A 24145-nucleotide genomic window follows, 5' to 3' on the forward strand; every position below is an offset into this window, starting at 1 on the left:
TACATTTCTCATAAAAGTCAGAAATACTTATGTTTAGAATAAGATTTATCTGGTGTATTCTGTTTGTCCATGAACATATAAGGCATTTAGCAAAGCTTTGTTTAAAAATAGCTGATAGAGGGCTAGTGAGATGGTTCAGCAGGTAAAGATGCATGCTTCTAAACTTGGCAACCTGAGTTTGATCCCTGGAACACACCTGATGGAAGGGGAGAACCAATTATCTTCTGACCTCCATATGTACTGTGGTGGAAAAAAAAAAACCCACAACCAAACAAACCTGTATGTGTGTGGTTTTGAACTCAGTTCATCAGTTTTAGTGGCAAGTGCCCTTACCTGCTGAATCATCTTGCTTGCTCATAATTTGTATTCTTAGCCACACCAGAAAGAAATTAAGAAGCGCTACTCTGTAAAGACAGGTGATTTTGTATGGTAAATTCAGTAATTGAGTTATATGTTGGAACCTATGTCACTAATGTTTGACTAAAAAAGTAAATGTGTTGTTTGTGAAGTTATTTGTTCCCTATACATCCAGGCATTTTTAAAGTTAAATTCAACCCAAAGCAAAACACTGTTCTAACTGTCCCCCTTCTTCCCTCTCTCCCTATCCTAGGAGTCCCATCCTTCCCCACTCCACGTCTGGGTGTTATTGTCTGCTACTGACTCTTGGGTGTTTGTCTTTCCATCTTTCAGATCTAATTCTCATTATGACATAGCTCTGCTATTGTGAGAACTTAGCCACACCTTCTACTCAGAGATGAGTCTGGATTGGCCAACACTAACCAGGTCACCCACCTCCCTACCCAGGAAGCTGAGAGTGTTACTGGAGATTGACCTTGAGGAGTTACTCCCAAGATTGGGATAGGCTAAGGGGTTCACCAGAACATGGATGTGGGATTTGAAAGGCTACTCTTGAGAACTTGTCTGAGTTGGTTATGTAAATCATTACATAATTTTAAGGCAGTTTTAACTGAATTTATTATTATTTCTAAGTGGAAATGAAACAAAGTCCTAAATAACATATGTATACTCAGGCATAAAGCAGTAGTCTACTCTAGTCCCAGTCCTAGCAAGACTGGGATTACTTAAGGAGCTTGTATTTAGTATTTTAGCATGGCACAGTTATCTGAGCACATTGTAGATACTTCAGAATTTAATGTCGTATTAGATCAACACTTTATTATTAATAGTAAGCATTTGTTATCTGTTAGGAAGGCAGTGTGCTGAAAATTGAGGCAGGATAAAAATACATGGGACATGGGAAAAGAAAGGGGCCCTTCACTCTAGTGTCTGAAGTCTCCCACAAGCTGAGAGTCAAGAATTTATTCCAGCACAACTGACAGAATTTTCTAATAAGGTTGCCCAGAGAGAAGATAGTATGTGGAGGTATTTCAAATAAGAAGGTTAAATAGCAGTGAATCAAGCTTAGGGCTTGAGATAGGTGGAGGATGTCTCTTTATCTATGTGAAGTACCCTAGGAGCTACCCTAAGGTTTAAAAAGAAGAGAAGAAAAAAAAGCTCTTGGAAACCTCCTGAACAATGTAAATTTAGGAATGATTATTATCAGCTATGACTGACAATTGCTAAAATACTTAAATGTGACACTCTTGAGAAGCCCATTTGGGTACTTTCCCTAAGTGCTTCTCTTTCTCTGATTAAAAAGGTTAAACTTTCTTAGTAATCCCAATTCTATTTTAACTGTCTGGTCTGGATTATTTTCTGTGGTGTAGTTACAAGTCCAGGCGTCAGGAGAGTGGAGGTCTTTGCAGTGTGATCCTGAGGTTGCTGCAGGTGGCTTTGTGGACTTTTCATCTGGTCCGATACCACAATGGTAAGTACGGCTCTCTACTGACAGAATTCAAAGGACAAGAAGGAGGCACATGGAAATTGTAACAGACAATGAGGAAGAGGAAAAGAGGAAACATAATTCAGAAGGCTAAGTTGCTGTTAGGATTCCTAATGTTAATTTTCCTGCCATCAGCGTCTTCAATGCTACAGCAAACTCTTGTCATTCATTTTTGGAATAGATTTTTTGGGAGCATAAAAATGAATCATGAAGCATATTAAAATTGGCACAGAATACTCTAAAAAATAAATTTGTGCACACATTCATCTTTATTAAGTCATTAAGAAACAAGATCTAGTAGTAAACCTTAATATAATTTTTAGCTGGTAATGAATATTAAATGTTGTTATCTGTAGCAACTGTAATAGAATTTGAAAACATTGCTCATTTCATCTGGTTGCAAATCATGGATACTGCTAATGCTTATAAATTGTGGTTTGTGGCTGACATTCAGAATAAAAGGAGATAATAAATTTTATGTTAGGGTAAAATTTAATGTAATTTCCTGACCCAAAATTTTATGCCAAGTTAACAATACAAAAGCCATTGTGCATAGAAGAGAAAAAAATGTGAACTAATTCTGAAATGGAAATGAGCTCTGGATGTACAAATAGCTTAGGGGAAGGTACGGAGGACTGCCAGGGTGGGAACGCCAGCTTCTTAAGAGTAGAGAGTGGGTTTTCATAGAAGTTCTTTAAAACCTAGTTTAGACATTACTTCCTCCACAAAGACTATTTTTTTAAAAAGATTTTATTTATTTTTATGCTATTGGTGTTTTGCTTGCAAATATCTCTGTGTGAGGGTGTTGGATCCCCTGGAACTGCTGGAGTTACAGACGGTTGTGAGCTCTCATGTAGGTGCTGGAAATTGAACCAGGTCCTCTGAAAAAGCAGCCAGTGCTCTCAACTGATGATCCACCTCTCTAACCCTTCCACAGGCTTTCTGATCTTTTGGTCTCTGTTTCAATCTCAAACTAATAATTCCCTCTCTTATGTTATATTGGGATGTTAGAGAATTTCAGATCTTGTATTTTCCTTGTGCAAAATACTTCGATATTACTCATATTTTGATGTCACTTTGCTCTGTTATATACTGTAAGCCCTTAAACTTTAAAATTTAGGAGTGAATCTATGTTTTTTGAGAATAGTCACTTGCTGTGACCTACCTGCCTCTACCTCTTGAGTGCTGGGATTCCAAGCATACACCACCACAAAAGGTTGTCTGAATTAAAAAAAATGTTTATGGTGTTTGACTTCATTGGAAGGACACTTAAGAGTTTTTACAGACATGGGGACATAGCAGCCAGTAATGAGATACACAACTCTGGCTGCCTATCTGCTTTTAATTAGTAGTTTTTTTTTTAAACATTTATTTGTGTGTGGGTATGCACCAGAGGAAAATTGTTGGTGTGGGTTCTCTCCTTTCACTACGTGTGTGTCCCAGGGATTGAACTCAGGTCCTCAGGCTTGGTGGCAAGCCATCTCACTGGCCCATCTACTAATTCTGGGACAGAGTTCCTCTATAACCCAGGCTGGCCTTGAACCTATGTGATCCTCCTGCCCTGCCTCTGTTTCTGGAGCGCTAGAATTTGTTGGTTTGAATTACCATGTCCAGTTTAGGCATCTAAATGTTCATAATTTCATCACACACACACACACACACACACACACACACACACACACACACTGCTTTAATTCCCACTTACTATCTTGACTAGTCATTATACATCTTATGGTGTTTTCAAGGTTTTGTCTTACACCATTCTACTTCTCATTCTACACAGTTTTACTTTGGAGAATCCAGCTACTTCTGGGTTACTGTGTAATTCCTGAATCTGATCTAAACTCTGTCTTCTACTTTCTGAGAATTTATGCCCACATTTCCAAAAGGTACGATAACTAACTCCCTTGGTCAAACAGCAAGGACCTTCAACTCAACATGCTAATCTTGAACTTACTTTTAAAGAGTCTTAAACCTTTTCCAGACTCACTGCACCCGGTTCATGCTTTCATCATCTCTCACCTGGATTTCTCCTCACTAGGGAGGAGAGAAAGCAAAGTTCCGACTTAGGAGCTTTCTAACAGATCACTGCCCACTTATTTTAAAACATTATTCTACGTCCTCAAGTAAGCATCATCCACATACTTTAACTCTGACGTTTGTCCCAAATACACTCAACTAGCAAATGTTTGAAAATCCTCCCCTCCTGGTGTAAAGAACAGCCTTTAAATTCCAAAGCCAGCCCTTAAATTCCTCCAAGATCACCTTTCAGAGCCTCCAAAACTAAATTTACCTTTCCTTTCCTGTGTAACCTGGCCTTCCTCCCTCCCCTACGGCCTTGCCAGTCAGGGCAAGTACTAGCACAGGTTAGGGAACCAAGCTTAGCAAATGTTTACTGAATGAGTGTCCAGCGCAGCTCAGTGATGTCACATCCGGCGTGCCCCGGTGTCTTTCCACATCGCTCCGAGGGAGGTTCACTACCCTGAGGGTTTAAGCCAGAGTTCGTAACTGCCGTCGACCTCCCTCTTTGCAGGCCAAAGCCTCGGAGCACCAGGTCAGAGCCCGGAGTCTGGGTCTCCGCCTGTAGGGCCCGGTCCGGGGGGAACCCTGTGTTAGGGGAGTGCGGGCGCTGCCCGGACAAAGGCGCTAGTGCAGGAGGGCCCGCTAACTTACCGCGGCGTTTTCTCCGGAGCTCTCGCGAGAGGAGCCGCGGCAAGATGGCTGCGCCGGGTCTTTCTGTGTGAGGAGGCGGCCTCGGCGGCGCCCGGCGTCGTGAGGTGGGCTCCCGAGCCGCGGCTCTCCTCGTCTCAGACGAGGGCCGCTGCCTCCGGGAGATGCGCGTGTCGCGGGCCCGCGGTCTCCCCGGGAGTTCATGCGCGCGAGGGTCGCGGCCGCCTCTGTAATCGCCCGGCGCCGCCGCCGCCGCCGCTCCGGCTCGGCCCGCGGTGAGCTTCCCGGAGCCCGCCCTGCGCGCCGCGGCGGCGATGACCGGGGAGAAGATCCGCTCCCTGCGGAGGGACCACAAGCCCAGCAAAGAGGACGGGGACGTGCTGGAGCCCTGCGAGGAGGAGGCGACGGCCGCTCTCGGCGGCGCCTTCACGGGGGGCAGAAGCGGCGCGGGCGGCAGCGGCAAGGGCGGCAAGGCCTGCCATAAGATCTTCAGCCACCACCACCACCGGCTGCAGCTGAAGGCGCCTGCTGCGCCCGGCCCCGGCGCCCCGGCCCCGCTGCAACACAACGCGGTGACCGCCACCTGCCCGGCCCCGGCCTGCCTGGGCAGCAACCCCGTGGCTGTGGTCGCAGACGGAGGCAGCTGCCCCTCGCTCTACCCGGTGCACGAGTGCGTCTTTAAGGGGGACGTGAGGAGACTGTCCTCGCTCATCCGCACGCACAATATCGGACAGAAAGATAATCACGGTGAGCTCTGCCAGCTTTGCCGGCTTTCCATTCCCTGGGGGTCGGCCTCGGGGTTCTGGGCTCAGGCCCGCTCGCAGCGCACCTCTTTTAGCTTCAGCGTGCCGGGGTTAGGAGTTTGGGTCTTGTGGGTGCAGAAGGGATGTTACCTTCTTGTCCACCTCAGCATCTTGGGATAAGTTGCCCGGTCTCTGCAGCAGGCCTTTCGTGTGCCAAAAGTCAGGCTAGCTCACATCCAGGCAGGTCTTCTTGGTTTTGGGAACGGTCTTTCATTGCCTGCCCTTCCTTCCTGGAGCTTTAACTTTGAACATGTATATTGTCAGTCTTTATCACCCAGTGCTGCTAGGTGTGAATTGTATTTGTCACCGTGCTGTCTTTTTTTTTTTCCTTCTGTTTTCAGGAAACTTAAAACACTGGTTTTTGAAAGCTTCACAGAAATGCGTCGACGTTTGATTTCCCAAAGCAATTGAAGAGACTTCTCAGTAGCTGTTTCTTTTTATTGCCTTTTTCACACTAGGAACAATGTTTCATCTGGACTGAGGCTAAAGTCAGTACTATAATTTTCATAGTAAAGTCTTGTCTTAGCAGTATGTTTGAGAAAGCATAGTATATTTGGTACTGAACGATATCTTTTGGTCTCATCTTGTCAGCTGATTTTTTTTCCCCCTTTAAACAACAAGGAGTTTTAAGATTTATTTGCATCCATTTTTTTTTTCGTGGTGCTGGGGATTGTGCCTAAGACCTTGTGTAATCGTAAATGGTTCAAACTAATGTGAATGGTGATACTATTATTCAACAATTTAATAACAGGCCATTTTAAACTTAAAATAGTTAGCAAATATTGTTGGCAGCTGTTTTTAACCTAACATGGCAGTTATAAGGTAAACTGCTCAAAATAGCACTGCACATTAGTGCAGTACCACCTGTGAAATAAGCTCCCTGAATTTCATTGGTTTCTAGGCTTCTTATGTGAAATTAGAAAATAAATAAGTACATTTTTTTCTTGTAGTTTTGTAACTGCACTTGTTTTCTGACTATACAGTACTATGGTCATAGTGCCACCACCTATTGTTTATCTTTATCATAAATGAAATACCGTTATATTCTGATGAGTGCAGCCAGTGGCCCTGCCAGTGAAGTGTACCTGTGCCGCCTCCTGCACATTCTCATCAAGGAAGAAGGCTGCTGCTGTGCTCCCCAGTGCTTTTATATGTCCCTCTTAAACTCTTACATACAAGTCAGTCAGCTTGTAAGAGTCACGCCTAACCTTTATTGTGTGGTTCCCAGGATTGAACTCAGGTGTCAGGCTTGGACGTGACACAGAGCCATCTTGCTTGCTCCCTGTTCACCATTCCTGCAGTGCTACTTTTACTCTAGGTGCTTTGTGCCTGTCTTTGCTTCCACAACTCTGGGATTTCAAGCATATGCCACCACACCCAACTTTCTTCAGGACTCAAACTTAGGTCCTTATGCGTGTGTGGCAGGCATTTTACCAACTCAGTCCAGCCCTGTGTTTCTACTTTTAATGGACATTGTTAAATGATTTTCTTAAAAGGCTCTTACTGGGTTTCTATCAGAAAAGAGTCCAGAGAGGCACAAAACTTTGCTAAGGTTGCATATACTATAGAAACCGTGAGGCTAGAAATAAAAATAATGGCTGGGCAGTGGTAGCCCACAACTTTAATTCCAGCCCTCCAGGAGGATCTCTGAGTTCAAGGCCAGCCTGGTCTACAGAGCAAGTTCCAAGACAGCCAAGGCTACACAGAGAAACTCTGTCTCAGAAAACGGATGAACGGATGGACGGACAGACGGACGGAAGGAAGGAGAAATGATGGCTAGAATCCCTAAGTTCATGTCATCCTCTTTGTGAATTTCTGTTGGAGACCCACTGTATTGCAGGAAAGTCAGTTCTAACGTTTGTTTTGTTTTGTAGTAGAGTCTTTTAATCCATATTTCTCACTTAGTATTTACAATAGAAGTTTGTAGCCTCAGTTTATTTTTTCAATTAGGAGCCTTGTATTCTTTATATAGGACCTTGTGGAAAGATTCTGTCACTAGATAGCTCTCAGTTTCTGTAGAACTTTTTTGCGTGTTTTTAAATTTCTTAGTGGAATGGCACAAATAAATACACTGGGTCTTTTATCCACACGATGGCCCTTTAGAATCTTTGCAGGAGCTATGGCATGCCCCTTATTTTCCAGTCAGTGCTATCTTCTGTAGCCATTTGTCATATGGAGGTGCTCTCTGAAATGTTTAAGGTGGTTCCTAAAACATAGCAAATACTCAGTGTTTTAAGAAAGTAAATTAAAACTGTAGAAACTTTCTATTCATCTTCCCTGTGAGGACAAGGCAGTCGCCATGCAGGCAGGGATGGCCTTGCACAGAAGCTTCATAGCAGCACAGCCTCACAGTACAAGACCAAAACAGGGCTGGAGAAGTGTCACTAGGGTTCAGATTATTTGCTGGTTTTCCAGAGGACCCAATCCAGTTCCAATCACCCATGTCAGGCCATTCACAGCCGCCTGCAACTTCTATTGCCAGGGGATCCATCTAGCCCTCAGGAACCTGAACACATGTGGTATACATAGACATACACATGCTCATAAGTAAAAATTAAAAATCAATTATATTTTCAAAAAGACCTAAAGGTTAAGAAAAAGACTTATATTTACTTATTTATTGGAGATAAGGTCACACTATTTAGGGTTGGCTGTTCTGGAGCTCAGTGTGTTGATCAGGCTGGCCTAAAATTAATAGAGACCCATGTGACTCTGCCAAGTGCTGGGATTAAAGGTGTGCACCACTACACCTGGCCTATTTTTATTACTTTGTGTAGGGGTGTGTGTGTGTGTGTGTTGTGTCTCCATGTGGGTATGTGCATGTGCAGGTGCCCTTAGAGGCCAGAGGTATAATTTCCCCTGGAACCTGGCCTATTTTTATTACTTTGTGTAGGGGTGTGTGTGTGTGTTGTTTGTCTCCATGTGGGTATGTGCATGTGCAGGTGCCTTTAGAGGCCAGAGGTATAATTTCCCCTGGAACTTGAACTGCAGTTGGTTGTGAGCAGCCTGGTATAGGTGCTGGGACCCAAACTTGGGTTCTCTGGAAGAGCAGCAAGTGCTCTTAACCACTGAACCATCTCTAGCCCCAATTAAAAACTTTTTAATGCCTTTTCTCAAGTGATCTGCTGTTTTTCTCTCTTATCCCTTCTTGCATTTGTCTGTCACCTGCTAATCTAATTTTTGAGACAGGTCTCATTGTATAGTCTGAACTCTATCCTAAAGCTTGAGATTTTCCTCAGATTCTCACACCCAGCTTGCAATTACTTTTCAAACATAGTGCTCTACAGTTAAAGTATTTCATTTTGCTTTTGTTATTTTTCTCTTGTTTTATGTGGAGAGCTTGTTGATGTCTAGTCTGTCACTTCTTAAGCTTATTGTTCATTAGCCTCATCAGTTTGGACTGATCTTTGATAAATTTTTGTTGTATATTGCTTTTTCCTTGATAAAATGTTGGTCAAATACATCTGCTAATTAAGTTCAGAAGAATTGTATTCTGGCCTTAAACATTACTTTAAAAGTTAAATATGATAAAATACATCTTGTGTTCAAGTATACCAAGCGATTGTGCCTTGGGGATATGTGTTTTTGGGGAATAGGAGAGAAATAATATATCAAAAGTATATGTCTTAGTTAGGGTTTCTATTGCTGTGAAGAAGCACCATGACCATGGTAAATCTTATAAAGGAAAACATGTAATTGGGATGGCTCACTTACAATTCAGAGATTTAGTCCATTATTGTCATGGCGGGAAGCAAGGCGCATGCAGGCAGACATGGCGCTGGAGTCCTTACATCTTGATCCAAAGGCAACAGGAAGTGAACTGTCTCACTGTGTGTGGCTTGAGCATATATGAGACCTTAAAGTCTGCCTCCACAATGACATACTTTCTCCAACACGACCAAACCTCCTAATAGAGGATCTTTCTTAGGGGGCCATTTTTTTTTTTTTCAAACCACAGTACACGAAATTACCATACCTTTTATCTTTATTATATCATCAAATAAATTATTTTTTCCCATTAATATGAAATTAAAGATTAAGGCACCAGAGAGATGCCTCAGTGGTTAAGAGCACTTGCTGCTCTTATGAAGATCTGGAGTTTGATTCCCAGCATTCATGTTGGGCTGCTCATAGCTGCCTGTAACTCTGGCTCTAGGGGATCTAACACTGAATTATGCTGCTGTGGGCACACATACCTGCATGCATACACACACACACACACACACACACACACACACACACACACACACAAATAATGCAAATTTTTAAAAAATGAATAGTCACCGGGTGGTGGTGGCGCACACCTTTAATCCCAGTACTCGGGAGGCAGAGCTAGGCAGATCTCTGAGTTCGAGGCCAGCCTGGTCTACAGAGTGAGATCCAGGACAGGCACCAAAACTACACAGAGAAACCTTGTCTCAAAAAACAAAAATAAAAAAATGTGAATAGTCTAGCCTTTTACATTGAGTGTCAAGATTTTTCTGAGTTACTTTTGCCCTAAGTAGTTTGGACAGTTCGTGTTTGTAATGGAAATAAGTGATTTTACTATTCAGTACTTCAGAATTGAAAATAGTAGAAATAGATTGAAGACTTGGTTTGAATTACACTTTCTGCTTGTTAAACATCTTAAGTTAATCAGATCTTCCTGACTGTTAGTAACTTTGAGGTGACTGACGTTGAGAGTACAGGATGTGTGAAGTGCTCATAGCTGTGAGAAGTTGCTGGTATATTTGGAGATTTAGTGACTCCGCCTTTGATTCTGTTGGCTGGTGTGTGACAGGCTGTCTTCTGTGGGTTGTAATAGCTTCCTTGTTCTTGAGGTTTAGGTAGATTTTTGAGGATTTAATTTGATGGTCAATTAATGCTGCCTATCACTACAGTACAGTAGAGGTGAGATTATTGGACTCCTGGATCTGCTAGAGTTTTGTCTGCACGTATCTGCAGCAGTTACTGCAGGCTCTACAGGATTGTACTGGATTCTAGGAAACCCCTGTACCATGTCCTTATATGTGCTTCTTTTGGTTGGTTTTCAAGGACAGATCAGAGATCTGCCTTGTTCTAGAGTGAAAGTATTTTTGAGAGTAAAAACAGATTTGAGATTGGTCTCTTGGTTCTTAATGGCTTCTGTTTTAGTTTTTTTTTTTGTTGTTTTTTGTTTTTAATTGGTTGATTTATTCATTCAACAGATAAACATGGAGCTTCTAATATATGTGCTTTTGATCCTGGGGATGCAGAGGTGAACAGACTAGCACAATTCCTGTTCTTGTGGGGTTGCATGCCAGACAGTAGACAAACCAATGAATGTGTGGTGTGACTGTTAATGAATGAGTCATATTGAGTGTGTGTGGGGAGGTGGGCACTAATGAGAGAGCTAAATAGAACAGTCTAGAACAGAGTTTCGAGCAGAAAACAGTAAATGCAAAGTTACTGCCATCAGGGACTCAGAGGGAGAACACTATGTGTGATAAAGTGGTCAGGAAATGGAAATGTGGCTGGAGTTTGAGACTTGAGAGGCAACCAAGCTTCCTGAGACCCTGTGAAGGTTTCTGTTGGTAGCAACAGGGAATGTAGTCAGGTGGTTTTCAGCAGAAGTCTGACTGTGGTTGCAAGGCTCACCCTGCTGCTCCATGAAGGCACAGGTTCATGGAACAGCTGTTACCATAAATAGCTGTTACTGAAAGTGAGGGGTAGAGTGGATAATAGGGTATTGTATGTTTACTACAGTAGTAGAATTTTTGAGAGAGAATTTCTCCCTGCTGGACTGAATTGATCTTGGATATATGTCTCTAGAGTTGGAGCTGTGCTGAGTCTGGTATTGTAATTTTTTTGCTTTGCTCTATGATTAGGATGTACAGATCAAAACTGTCTCATGATAACACAAGTCACTGCTTGCCTTCTGTGTGCTAGCCTGTTCACTGAGCACAAAAGCCCTGTTGAATGCTTGCCTTTTGGGTACTCTTGCTGCCATTCAGGCACTTTGTACAATGCCCTTCTGCATACTGAGGGGAAATGGGGGAAAAATATTTCTGAAACTGACTATGAGCTAAACTACATACCCTTTCCCCACAGAACAACATTTTTTTCTTGGGGGAAGAAAACAGGTTATAGACAATTTTAGACATTTGGTTGATTTTTTTTTTTTTTTTTTTTTCTGGTAATGAATGGAGTAAGCTTGATCCCATTCAGCATAAAACTATGCTTGCTGCTAATTAAAAGAAGAAGGATTAGCCAGGCGGTGGTGGCCTACGACTTTAATCCCAGCACTCTGGAGGCAGAGGCAGGTAGATCTCTGTGAGTTTGAGGCCAGCCTGGTCTGCAGAGTGAGTTCCAGGACAGCCAAGGCTACACAAAGAAAAACTCTTGAAAAACTAAAACAAACAAACAAACAAAAAGAATAAGGCTTGTAAATAATAAATAAAAGTTAGAATTTTGCAAACTTAACTCAGCCCTTTTAAGCTTCCCAGGTTCCTAGTTATTGCAGCCACTGCTCTGGTCACATCCAACATGCTGTTTTGGTACTGTCTATTGGAATGTGTTGGATGGCCATGAGCCTTTTCCAGATAGTGTTTTCCATGATGATATGTATTCTGTAATCATGTCTCAGGTTGGGAGTGAGTGCAGAGGTAGAGTACTGGACTCTAGTGTGTTTGAAGCCCCAAGTTTGGTCCTTTCCAACACACACAAACACACCATAAAAATTCTACCCACAGTGCGCTAGAGAGATGGCTCAGCAGTTAAGAGCACTGGCTGCTCTTTCAGAGGTCCTAAGTTAATTCCCAACAACCTCTTGATGGCTCACAACCATCTGTAATGGGATCCCTTGCTCTCTTCATGTATGCAGGCATACATGCAAATAGAACACTCACATACATAACATACATAAATAAATCTTTCAAAAGGTGTCTTTTGGAAGAAAAAAATAAAAATTCTGCCCACAGTACAAGAGAAACCAATGTGTTTCACTGTAACAGATCTTGATAGAATTTGGATTTCCCATTGTAAATGCTTTTAACAAATCATTACTTCATGAGTTTTAGTACAGTGTCAAAGAGTTCTCTCAGCTATCTAAAAAGGCTCTGAAAACTCCCTTTACAACAGTGAGACTTTGTAAAATATATTTTCTTCTTTTACTTCAAAACAACTTTTATTTTTGATGATGGTAATCTATCCTTTGCTCAGGGTAGGTAAAAATGTTTTATCCCTAAATAAATGCAGAAACAGATCTTAAAATATGCTCCATTCTATTATGGCATACGCCAAAGAAATTTATTTATTTATTTATTTATTTATTTTGGTTTTTCGAGACAGGGTTTCTCTGTGTAGCTTTGCACCTTTCCTGGAACTCACTTTGTAGCCCAGGCTGGCCTTGAACTCACAGAGATCCGCCTACCTCTGCCTCCCGAGTGCTGGGATTAAAGGCGTGCGCCACCACTGCCCAGCCGAGAAATTTATATTTTTAATTAAAACATTTTAAGTAAGGGGCTCTTGTCATTAGTTTGGACAATGCACTTAAAGTTTTCTGAAGTCCTAATCTTATTTAGAAGCATTTTTTCCCCCATTGGCACAGTATTTCCACATAATTATGGAATAAATGACTATAATTTGATACAATGACCAAATCATCATAACTAGCATTTCTATCTCCTTAGATGTTTTCATTTTCTATGTCTTGGAAACTTTGACCTCCAGTTACTCTGAGTCATAGCTGTAGGCTGTCACTTTCTTATTGTGCCAGACAACACCTCAGTTATGTTTGGTACCATTGTCCACTCTCACTGTTTTTCTCTGTTCTTCCCCTTCCTAGCCTCTAGTATGTACTGAATTAGCTCCTGTAGCATCTGTAGATGAGTGACAGCACCAGGGTTTGTCTTTCTGTGCTGTGTAACTTGCTTTTCTACCTTCCACAAGCACAAAAACAGTCTTGGTGCTCCCAGGTAATCTCCCTTCCCTTAACTACTTCTATCCATGTTGCCAGAAAAGAGAGCAAAGCTTTACTGGTTGAGTAGTATTCCACTGCCCATTTTCAAAGTCCATTTGTTTCAGTGGACACTTGATTGACTTGTGTTTATTTCAGTAAACACAAGTGTGCAGGCGTCTCTGGACAGAATCATAATGCTGAGACCCTGTAATACAGTTCCTAGTGTTGAGGTGACCCCCCAACTGTAAAATTTTTTTTGTTGCTACTTTATAACAGTAATTTTGCTATTGTTATGAACTATAATGTAGATATCTGTATTTTCCGATGGTTTTAGGTGACCCCTATGAAAAGGGTTGTTTGACTCCCAAAGGGGTTGAGACCCACAGGTTTAATATATATCCCAGATATATATTAAAACTGCTTTAATATATATCCCAGAATGATAATATTTAATTACATGGTGTTTTAGTTTTGTTTTTTGATGAACCTGGCATTATAAAATACAGTAATGCCAGAATTAAGTAAAGTTGGCTGTGAGAGGACATTTAAATAGCAATGTAGTGTGATTGTCTCTAGAAAGTCTAGTGTGACTGGAAGGTGCTCTGTCATGGAAGCCAAATGCAGGTAGCTGGTTAGAGCAGGTCTGTAAACACCTACTTCAGGGGCACCAAGTGAATGTCTTGGTTTGTCAGCTCTACAGGCTGTTCTGAGAGCAGCCATAAACCATTCACAAGAGATGAACTGTGGCTAGGTTCCAGGAGAGCTTTGGCATTTGCCAACTCTGAGTTGAAAATGTTCTGGGTTCCTTGAAATTTTCATATGAATTTTAATACCAGCTTGTCAATTCACGAGAAAAATGGGGATTTTCCTGGAGATTGCTTTGACTTCACCAACTTGAGTAGTATTGGTGGCGTATTAGTTACTTTCATACCCGAAAAGCAATTTGAGGGAGAAAGGGTTTATTTTGTGCCCATGCTGGGGAGTAGCAAGGCAGGGGCTGCTCATAGCTGTGGCAGCAGGAGTGTGCACTGTTTGCTCACATCTGGAGGACCAGGAAGCAGAGTACAGGGGACTTTCCACATTCAAGGAGCTTTCTCCTTTACCCCCTTTGTTCACTTCAGGGCCCCTGCCTCGGGATGGTGCTACCCACTTGTTCATCCAATCTGGAAACCTAAAGATATATCTGACCTGCTTGGCGTGGTGGCACAACACTTTCAATCTCAGCACTTTGAGGCAGAGGCAGGCGGATATCTGAGTTCAAGGCCAGCCTGGTCTACATAGTTAGTTTCAGGACAGCCAGGGTTACACAGAGACCCTGTCTCGAAAAACCCAGAAGGAAAAAAAAAAAATTATGTGTTTGACCAACTAATGCTTTGAGTGTATTATAACAATCTGATCTGTAAATTTGGTGTATTCTTTATATTTAGCTACTTAATTCCTTTTATCAGTGCTTAATAATTTTCAGAGTTTTTTTTATTATTTTATCTTTGACTTTTGTAAAGCAAACCTCACTTTTCTAGTTCCTTAAATTCTCTGCTGAAGAGAATCTCACGGGAAAGTGCTGTGAATATTAGATACAGTCCTTAGAGGGGTATGGGTGCTCATCCTCTTGAACCAGTGGAGGAGAAACGGAGGGAAGGGTAGTGCTTTTCCTTTTCTCTTATAAAACCTGAATTCTTCATTGCAGGAGGGGTGAGCAGAAAATAAACTCCATTTTTTGATATCAGCGAAAAATATTCATTATAAGAAAAAAGGTCATTGTCACAGATGTTAATAATAATACTGGGAGAAACAGAAGAAAGATTTAGGTAATAATTGCTTGATTTTTCATTAATTCATTATAAGGATTATTTCTCTGAAACTGAAGAAAATAAGTCAGTATACAAAGAAACTGGAAAATTTAAATTAAATGTAGTTCCTTCATTTGACGTGTAAATTAAATGCAGAAATATCTTGACACTAGAAAATAGAGTGATGTAGAAAATGTACTCAAAAATAAGTAATATAGAATTGCAGTAAATTGAAATGATGAAAAATAAAAATATGGAGGATACTATGTACATTGTATTTGAAAGTGAACATAAGAACAATTAATTAGAGAATATTTAAAGAATAAAGGGAAAAGTCTTTTTTTTTTTTGAGACAGAGCTACATGATGCTCATTCTAGCCTTGAACTCATGATCCTCTTACCTTTGCTTCACTGTTGCTATGACTACAGGCATGCCTTCACCATACCCACAAGGAAATTCTGTTGATTTAAAATTAGATGTGATCCCAAAGGCAGAGATATCTTTGTGTTTTAGGGAGGAAAAGTACTGAAAAGAGAATTTTTAATTATTATCAGTGTGTGTACACGTGTGGTCAAAGGACAAAGATCAGTTTTCTCCTTCCACCGTATCTGTCCCTGGGATTCAAACTCAGGTTGTCAGGCTTGGGGGCAAGCACCTTTAACTACTGAGCCAGCCATCTCAGTAGTCCAAAAGAGAGTTGTTTTTTTTTGGGGGGGGGGCTTTTTGAAAATGAAATTTAAACTTTATTTTGAAATGTTTCATATTCATAGAAAAGTTGGAATAGTCCGGAGAACCCACAAATCTTTCTTTGGTTGCTGAGAGACTTTCCTTCTTATCACTTCCTAAAACAGTTAGCATAGCTACTATGTGTGTGGTCTTTAGATATATAGTTTCCAGGTGTAAGGCATGCAGAAGCCATGCATGGATTATTGGCAGATATTGGTCATTTTTATAGGAGGTTGTCTATAGTGGGCAGTTTTGGAACTGACCCTTGGGTACCAAGGAATGATTTGTATACAAGATTGTGAGAAGAGCTGAGAACATCTTGCCAGTTTACCACAAGCATTTCCCTACAGGACCACAGTACAGTGACCACATTTATACTACTTATTATGGAAAGTAGTTTCCTTTATTTTTAGTTTGAAGTTTTTATTTTTGTGTATTTTTATTTTATGTGTTATGAGTGTTTGCCTGCAAGTTTGCATGTACACCTCGTGTGCAATGCCCACACACACCAGAAGAGAGTATTAGATTTCCTGGAACTGTAGTTACCAATAGTAGTGAGCCACCATGCAGGTGCTAGGAACTGAACTGGAGTCTCTGGAAGAGCAGCCAGTGCTCTTAACAGGGAGCCATCTCTGCAGCTCCCTGAAGAGCTTCTTGATATCTTGGTGTTTAAGAGTTATTGAAGAATGCTGTCTCATACAGGTGAAAGAACTGTGAACTGCTTGAGAACTAGGACTGATTCTTACTGTTTTCTGTCCCCACATGAATAGATATGTGAAGTATTTGCTAAAAGGACAAAGACTAGTATGATAAATGAGCAGCAAAAGGAATCTGAAGCCTGTGGGAACATATCAGAGAGTGAATGTCCTGCTGGTTGCTTTGGGCAGGGCAGGAAAGGTACTCTGGGCTTACTTTTGCCCCCTTCTGAGTTTGCCATAGAAAACAAAAGTGTTATTTCTGCTTAAAGTTTGTTGACAACTATCCTGAACCCACATTTAAATAAAACTTTTTATGTTGTTATGGCTTCTAATATAATTTTGTTTTCAATTTTAGGAAACACTCCTTTACATCTTGCTGTGATGTTAGGAAATAAAGGTTAGTAAATATTTTTAATGTTTAACTTCACTCACACATCAGTTTTGTCATTAAAAACATTATATTTATTTGTTTATATGTATGTGACTTGATGCATGTCTCTGCATGTGTATGGAAATCAAAGGACAACTTGTGGAAGTTGGTTCTCTCCTTCTGCCACATTGTTCCTGGGGATCAAAGTTAAGTTATCAGGTTTGGTGGCAAGAGTCTCCACCCAGTGAGCCATCTTGATGGCCCCAGTTTTGTCATTACAAATTATTTAGCCAAGGGCTAAAGAGATGGCTCAGTGGTTAAGAGCACTTGTTGCTCTTGCAGAGGACTTGGTTCAGTTCCTATTACCCACATAGTGGTTTACAACTGTTTGTAACACTATTTCCAGGGAATCTAATGTCCTCTTTGGACCTGTGGGTACCAGGCATCCACATAGTGCACAGACATACATGCAGGCAAAAACATAAAATAAAATGAAGAAATGTTAAAACAAAACAAAACAAAAAAAACCCAAAAAAACTTGAAATATTAGTTTCAGGGGATCATGATAAGTAGCCAGAAGAAAAGAGTTTCCAGGTAAAATCCATTTAAGAAAAATCAAATTACTAAAACTGGCAATTTACCCTAGAGCCTTGATGAACTAGCATGTGCTGTGACTTTGAAGTTGGGCAAGCATAGCATTGTGGTGAGTTGTGTCCCATAGTTATTTGATATTCCCACTTCTTCATGAGTGGGAGAATCAAATGTTGTTTTAAGAGATAGGCACTTGGTGCAAAGAATTTTGGGAAAGACTTGAATAGATGATTCAGGACCCACAAACAATGTTGATATTCTGTTTTGAAAACATTTAAATTTTTTTTCTATTTTATGTGTATGTGTTTTGATTGCACATAAACCTATGTACCATGTTTATGCTTGGTGCACTTGGAGGCCAGAAGAGGGGTCAGATTCCTTAGAACTGGAGTTAAAGGTGACTATGAGCTTCCCAACATTGGTGCTGAGAACTGAACCCAGGTTCTCTGGAAGAACAGGAAGTGCTTTTAACAATGGAGCCATCTCTTTAGCCCCTTAAAAATATTTTTAGATTAGACATTTTAAATTAAAAGTTTTCTTTAGGGCTTGAGAGTTTATAACTTCAGCTCCAAGAGGTCCTGCATTCTTCTTGCCTCCATGGGTATACACACACACACACACACACACACACACACACACGAATAACAAAATACATTTAAAAAAAACTTTTTTGCGGGTTAGAGAGATGGCTCTGCACTTAAGAGCACTGACTGTTTTTCCAGAGGACCCAGGTTCAATTCCCAGCACCTAAATGACAGCTCACAACTCTCTGTAACTCTAGTATCCAACACTCATCTAGACATACATGCAGGCAAAACACCAGTGAACATAAAATAAAAATAAGTAAATTATTAATAAAAAATTTTTTTTTTGCTGATATTCTCAGTGCAAACACATTGACTCATTTGGAATACAATTTTAAGAGATGAGCAAGAAGTCTTTCTTCATTTCTTCTTCTGATAGTATTATAAAAATATTAAAAAAAAAAATAAAGTAAAAAAAATATTAATTCCAGCCAGGCAGTGGTAGTGCATGCTTTTAATCTCAGCACTCGGGAGGCAGAGGCAGGTGGATCTCTATGAGTTCAAGGCCAGCCTGGTCTACAAAGCAAACAATTAATTCCATATCTATTACCTGAAGGGTATCTTTTCACCTTCATGCCTTCCTTGTAGCACAACCTCAGCTTGGGTTCACCAAAGCGCAGGCACTGCCTGCTGTGCTTTGCTGCCTGTGCTTTTCCCTGCTAGTTTCTAAGTTCTCTCACTTGATTGGTGATGATCTGTAGGTGTAGCTGCTGCAGACATTCTACCCTAATTAGTAAATAGTCTTAGAGTGACACTTTGACATCATATGAATGCTCACTGAGAGCTTTTCCTCCGTCCAGTATACTGGATGGTGTAACCTCCTTCTCTGGTTGCATCACTTGTTGACTGGCAGTAACTTATTTTTCTAAAAAGAGCTAGCCCTTCGCTTCCGTGTGTTCTGACCATTCCCCTCACTCCTGTCCCCTTGCTGTCATTGCTCCTCTTTGAACCACACAGTCCTCTAGCAGTGTACACGAAACTGTATATCCTTACGACCCATGAGGAACACTTAGTTGGCTATCAGTGTATTGAAAAATAATCATTCTTTGAGACAGTTGCACTATATAGCCTTGGCTGGCCTGGAATTCCCTGTGGTAGATCAAGCTAGCCTGCAACTTGCAGGCATCTATCTGCCTCTGTTGTGGGAGCCCAGCTGGGAGACTGGCTCCCACATTTTACAACAGGATACTCTTGAGGAGAGAGGGATAAGAGATATTAGATAGACGGATAGAGGGGAGAGAAATAGATAGAAACAAAAGGTAGCCTGGGGAGGGCCTGGATCCTTCTCCACTGGCCCCTCCTATCTCCTCTAAAGGGCTAGTTATAGGAATGCCAAGGGGTAGAGCAAAAGACCTCCCCCTAGCTCAGCCAAATGTAGACCCTTCCAATCACCTAGTAACCATGCGCATGGGCAAGCAATCCTCTAATGCAGCTGTGCTGGGTAAAGCAAGTTCAGATCTCACTAGGAAACCTTTGTGGGCCTCCACACACTGTCTCAGAGAGTGTTGGGATTAAAGGGGCAAGCCATTACATCCTGCAAAATAAGCCTTCTATATCACATATCCTCATGTACTTCAAGCAGACTTCCTTCAATGCCTTTGTGAAATATCTACATTTGATTTATGTTATTCTAATAGAGTTCTCTACTGTTGTCATTCTTCTGTCACCAAGAATATGCTGAAGTAATGCCATTCTTCCTTAGCCTACCCCGTCATGTGGCTGTAACATCTTTATTTCCTTCACAACAGTTGGTATATTTTTTAAAATTGATTTACTTGTTGTCCCCCTCATAGGATAAAAGTTCTGAAAATAAGGCCTTATCTTCCTTCACTTCTGTTTCCAGTATCTAGAAGTTAGGAATGGCTGGGGATATAGCTTAGGGATGGGATGCTTGCCTAGCATATGCCCACCATCTCCACCACTAAAAAGCTACATAAAAAATACATATAGTAGCCACTTAGTTAAGTATTTCGTGGGTGCATGTGTGCATGAGTGTGTGAGTCTGTAACCACTGAGGACAGCAGAGTAATGATCCATGGGAGGTAAGAGGGTAATTCAGTTCAACACCACTCAGCCAGTATTGGTTCAGACTTTGAGAGTCTGACCCTGACTAGCTTATTTTAGACATATTTAAGCACAGCACAATTTGGGAAAAAGTTTCCTAGTAATAATTAACTCAAACTTGTGTGCACAACAAAGTTTAAGATATGACTACATTGAAACTCTTTGTAAAGAACGAGTGATATCTTCCATAAAGAGGTTCTATAGATGGTCTGAGGGAGGATAGTGCTATAAATTGACTGTAACAAAGATATAAGGGTCTACGGTATCCAGTGGTTCTTTTTTTTTTTATTGAAGATTATTCATTTATCCATTTATTTATTTATTTATCTATTTATTTATTTATTTTTATTATGTATACAGTGTTTTGCCTGCATGTATATGCCTGCACTCCAGAAGAAGGTACCAGATCTCATCATTGATGGTTGTGAGCCACCATGTGGTTGCTGGGAATTGAGCTCAGTACCTCTGGAAGAGCAGCCAGTGGTCTTAACATCTGAGCTATCTCTCCAGCCCTCAGTGTAGTTTCTTTTGAAAGCACTCTTTTTTCTTCCTGAAATAAATAATTAGCATTTCATTGACGTGGCAGATATGTAAATTCTCCTTTGGGTCTTTTTAGGTTGTAGATATTTTCTTGTTTGTTTTTGTTTTGAGACAGGATTTTACCATGTAGCCCTGGCTGGTCTGGAACTCAGTGTGCAGACCAGGCTAACCTCCAAACAACTCTCAGAAATCCACCTGCCTCTGCCTCCCAAGTGCTTAGATTAAAAGCATGTACCATCGTGCTCAGCTGAATTGTAGATATTTATATAAATTACTTTTGAGTTTCATAAGTTATCTTTTAGTTTTTGGAAATATGCTTCAAATATTCATTGGAGACAGGAAACAATACTTTATTTTTAGAGAGAATTCAATTTATTTTTAGGTAGGTTGGGTATCTTTGAATCTGGGGAACTGATACAACCTGGTTATACACATAGGAGTTTATAAGTTACTTAATTATACATAAAACAGAATTATTTCACATATGTAGTAACCTGGTTTCTTGAACTTTTGCATAACACTCACACTTAAAGATTCTAAAAATTGCATGTCTGATAATTATTACTAATTTTATGTTGCAGAATGTGCGCATTTACTGTTGGCTCACAATGCTCCGGTAAAGGTGAAAAATGCTCAGGGATGGAGCCCTCTGGCGGAAGCCATCAGCTATGGAGACAGACAGATGAGTAAGCAGTACTTTAAAAATGCAAATTGATGTGTTGAGATAGTTTTTATGTGGTTTGACTTCTACTCAGTAGTCTGCAAACTTAAACATGAATTATCCATGACTCTGGAACTCCAACATGGAGTAGCAGGAAGAGATGAGTCGTGGGAAAGCCTGCTCATTTCCTCTTTGAAGCATTCCATGTTTTTGGTGCTAGCTAGGGCTGTTTTATTTTTTGAAGTCAAGGTTGATTATCTTTCTGGCAAATTATTATTTCTGCTTAATTATTGGCTTACTAATTGAAATAAAAATTAATTATGGTTCTAACAGCACTTACCTACTTTCAGTGGTTGTAGACCTTCCTGGAAGCTAGGAACTGTGCTGTCTCTTGGTTTAGTCTCTGTGCCATTATGTTTTCATATCCTGGAGTTCTTTCATGGTGCTTTCCTACATTTCTTCACACCTGATAAATTCAGGGCCTGACTTAATCTGCTCAGACCTACTCAGGGCTAAATACTTTCCCCTTCTGTACCTGCTGGCTCCCTTGTTTGGAGTGGTCCTGGATTGGCACAGAATGGGGCATAGCCTCCCCATTCACTATCTGGCTTTTGGGGGGCGTTCTTGACTGGGTAAACCATCTTCACTCCTGATATAACCTTTTCTGGGGAGATAATTACCCACCCCTGGGTCAGGCTTAATTGTCTTCACTTGTATTTTTCTACATGAGTGTCTTCTCTGACCTGTTGCTCAGGCATTAAAGCCTTCCCGAAGCTCCTTAGCATACATATTTGGCTTTCTATCTATTTTTTCCTTAGGAACAAATACCACTAAAGTCCAACTTGGTGAACCAGTGAGTTTTATTGTTACTACTTACAGGAATATGGGTGAGGGGTCACTTAAGGAGCAGAAATGACCCAAAGACAGCTGCGTCACCAAAGCCCACCCCAGCTCACAAAGCTTGGAACTTGGAGCACACTGCATAGTCTGCAGGCGGATCAGCAGTTGGAGAGTGTCCTTTCCCGGTGTCTCAGTTGTTCTAAACCTCTTGCAGGCAGCTCAGATGGTTTCTGCTTCTTCCAGGCAGAGCTGGTCTGGTCTGAAAGAGTCGTCTTTGCAGCTTTGCTTGTCTGAGAGTCTTTGCAGCTTGGCTTAGCTCCATATCAGAGGAACTTTCGGCTTTTATTACTTAGTAATTTCGGGGACTTCTTGAAGCTATTCTGAATTGTTTACCTTCCTGCTTAAGGAGTTTCCTACAGGATAGAATGTTTTAATCTCTAAAGAAACTGTTACACAACAACATCATGTCTGATATATAGATCTCATTTTTGCAAATATAAATTTACAGGCTTTAATCTGGATGGCTGGAAGCAATTATCTGATTTTAATCTGGATGACTGGTACTATTATTATTTCATAGTTCAGGTGGGAAAATCAACTAAAAACAGCTTTGTAAAAAATCATATTTATTGAAGAATTGTCTAGCATTGAGTACTTTGAGGCTGCTATGTGGACTCAGTCTTCTCTGCTAAGTTTTGGATTTTTCTGGATAGTTTCTTAGGATTCATTTCTGCGTGTAATCCACATATTACACATGTGAATTGCCTGAATTTCTTGGACAACTTTGAATGATGAGGCTATATTTGACTATAAAATGTAATATGTGATGTTAATTCTATGGTACACAGCTATTGGCGTGGGTGCTTTTTTGTTATACATTGACAGTTGTCCTTTGTGGACAAAATCAGAAATCCCTATGAGATCAAGAAATGGGCCTCATCATAGAAGTATTTCAGGGAAAAGGTAAAATATGCATATTTAAGAGAATGAGAATGGAGTAGTAGCTTGTCTGAAGGCCTTTATTTGATTTTTCTAACCAGGCACTAGAGTTAAGGGAAACTAGTGAGGACCCTGGGACTTCCAAGGATTTTTTTATTAACAGTAAAAGTCATTTTGAGTTTATCATCTATGAGGAGAACCAGGAAATATTTCTTACATTTCAGGACATCTCTGTATTCAGTTTTATATTTCACTACAACCTATCACATAAAATAAATATTTAACTCCTAGTAATCCCAGCACTTGGAAAGTAGAGGTACTCCAGGAATTTGTTAGTTTCAGGCTAGCCTGGGCCGCTTCTTAGACCCTGCCTGATAAATAACCTAGACAGCAAAATGAAGTGAAAACCCAAGTATTTAACTGTTAAAGGAGAGTTAATTGAACAATGGTATTTGTTTAGAAATGTCAATGTGAAGTTGTATTTGTGATGTTGCTTAAGGAGATGGCTTTTAAGTCTTTATTTAGGCCGGGCAGTGGTGGCGCACACCTTTAATCCCAGCACTTTGAAGGCAGAGGTGGGTTACTCAGAGAAACTCTGTCATGAAAAACCAAAAAAAAAAGGAGGGGTGGGGTGGGGTGGGGGAGAGTGGGAGGAGGAGTGAGAGGGGGATCTTTGGTTGGTATGTAAAGTGAATAATAAAATAAAAATTAAAAAACAAAACAAAACTAAAAAACTATTTGGATGCATTGCCTTGAAATTTTCTATGGCATAGACAATTGCATTTTTTTGGATAAATCAAAAAATTTATTATAAATTATTAGAAGTTTTGTGATCTACTTGTCTTTTTAATTTAATTTTTGCTAATTTTGCTAATGTTTTGTGCTGTAGAATAAGCAGTCAGTGCTAGGAATGTAGCTCAATTGATAGAAAAATATAATACTCATGAAGCCCCGAGTTTGATTTCCAGCACTGCATAAAACTGGGCATTTGAGTTACACTCAAATAATAATAAAAAACCTGTGGCCAGATATTAAGGTAAATGCTGGAAGATCAGAGACAAAGGAACAAGCCACAGCCACCACCTCTTACCTCACCAACTCCTCAAC

The 24145-nt window shown here is 40.6% G+C and overlaps 1 protein-coding gene across 4 annotated transcripts in view; it reads left to right on the top strand.

Moving 5' to 3' along the window:
• Positions 1-4280: 4280 nt before the first annotated feature.
• Ankrd13c (ankyrin repeat domain 13C) overlaps positions 4281-24145 on the top strand; it is a 53760-nt gene continuing 33895 nt past the window's right edge. The window contains exons 1-4 of one of the 4 annotated variants that reach the window (XM_059266504.1): positions 4292-4397; positions 14922-15042; positions 16805-16846; positions 21180-21284. In XM_059266504.1, coding sequence (XP_059122487.1) covers positions 16831-16846; positions 21180-21284 — 121 coding nt within the window. In that variant the 5' untranslated portion in view covers positions 4292-4397; positions 14922-15042; positions 16805-16830. Of the gene's footprint in view, positions 5261-14921; positions 15043-16804; positions 16847-21179; positions 21285-24145 lie in introns of all 4 variants that reach the window. The other 3 variants (XM_059266503.1, XM_059266502.1, XM_059266505.1) reach the window with 3 other exon arrangements.

This window comes from Peromyscus eremicus, chromosome 6, assembly GCF_949786415.1.
Source record: "Peromyscus eremicus chromosome 6, PerEre_H2_v1, whole genome shotgun sequence".
Lineage (NCBI taxonomy): Eukaryota > Metazoa > Chordata > Mammalia > Rodentia > Cricetidae > Peromyscus > Peromyscus eremicus.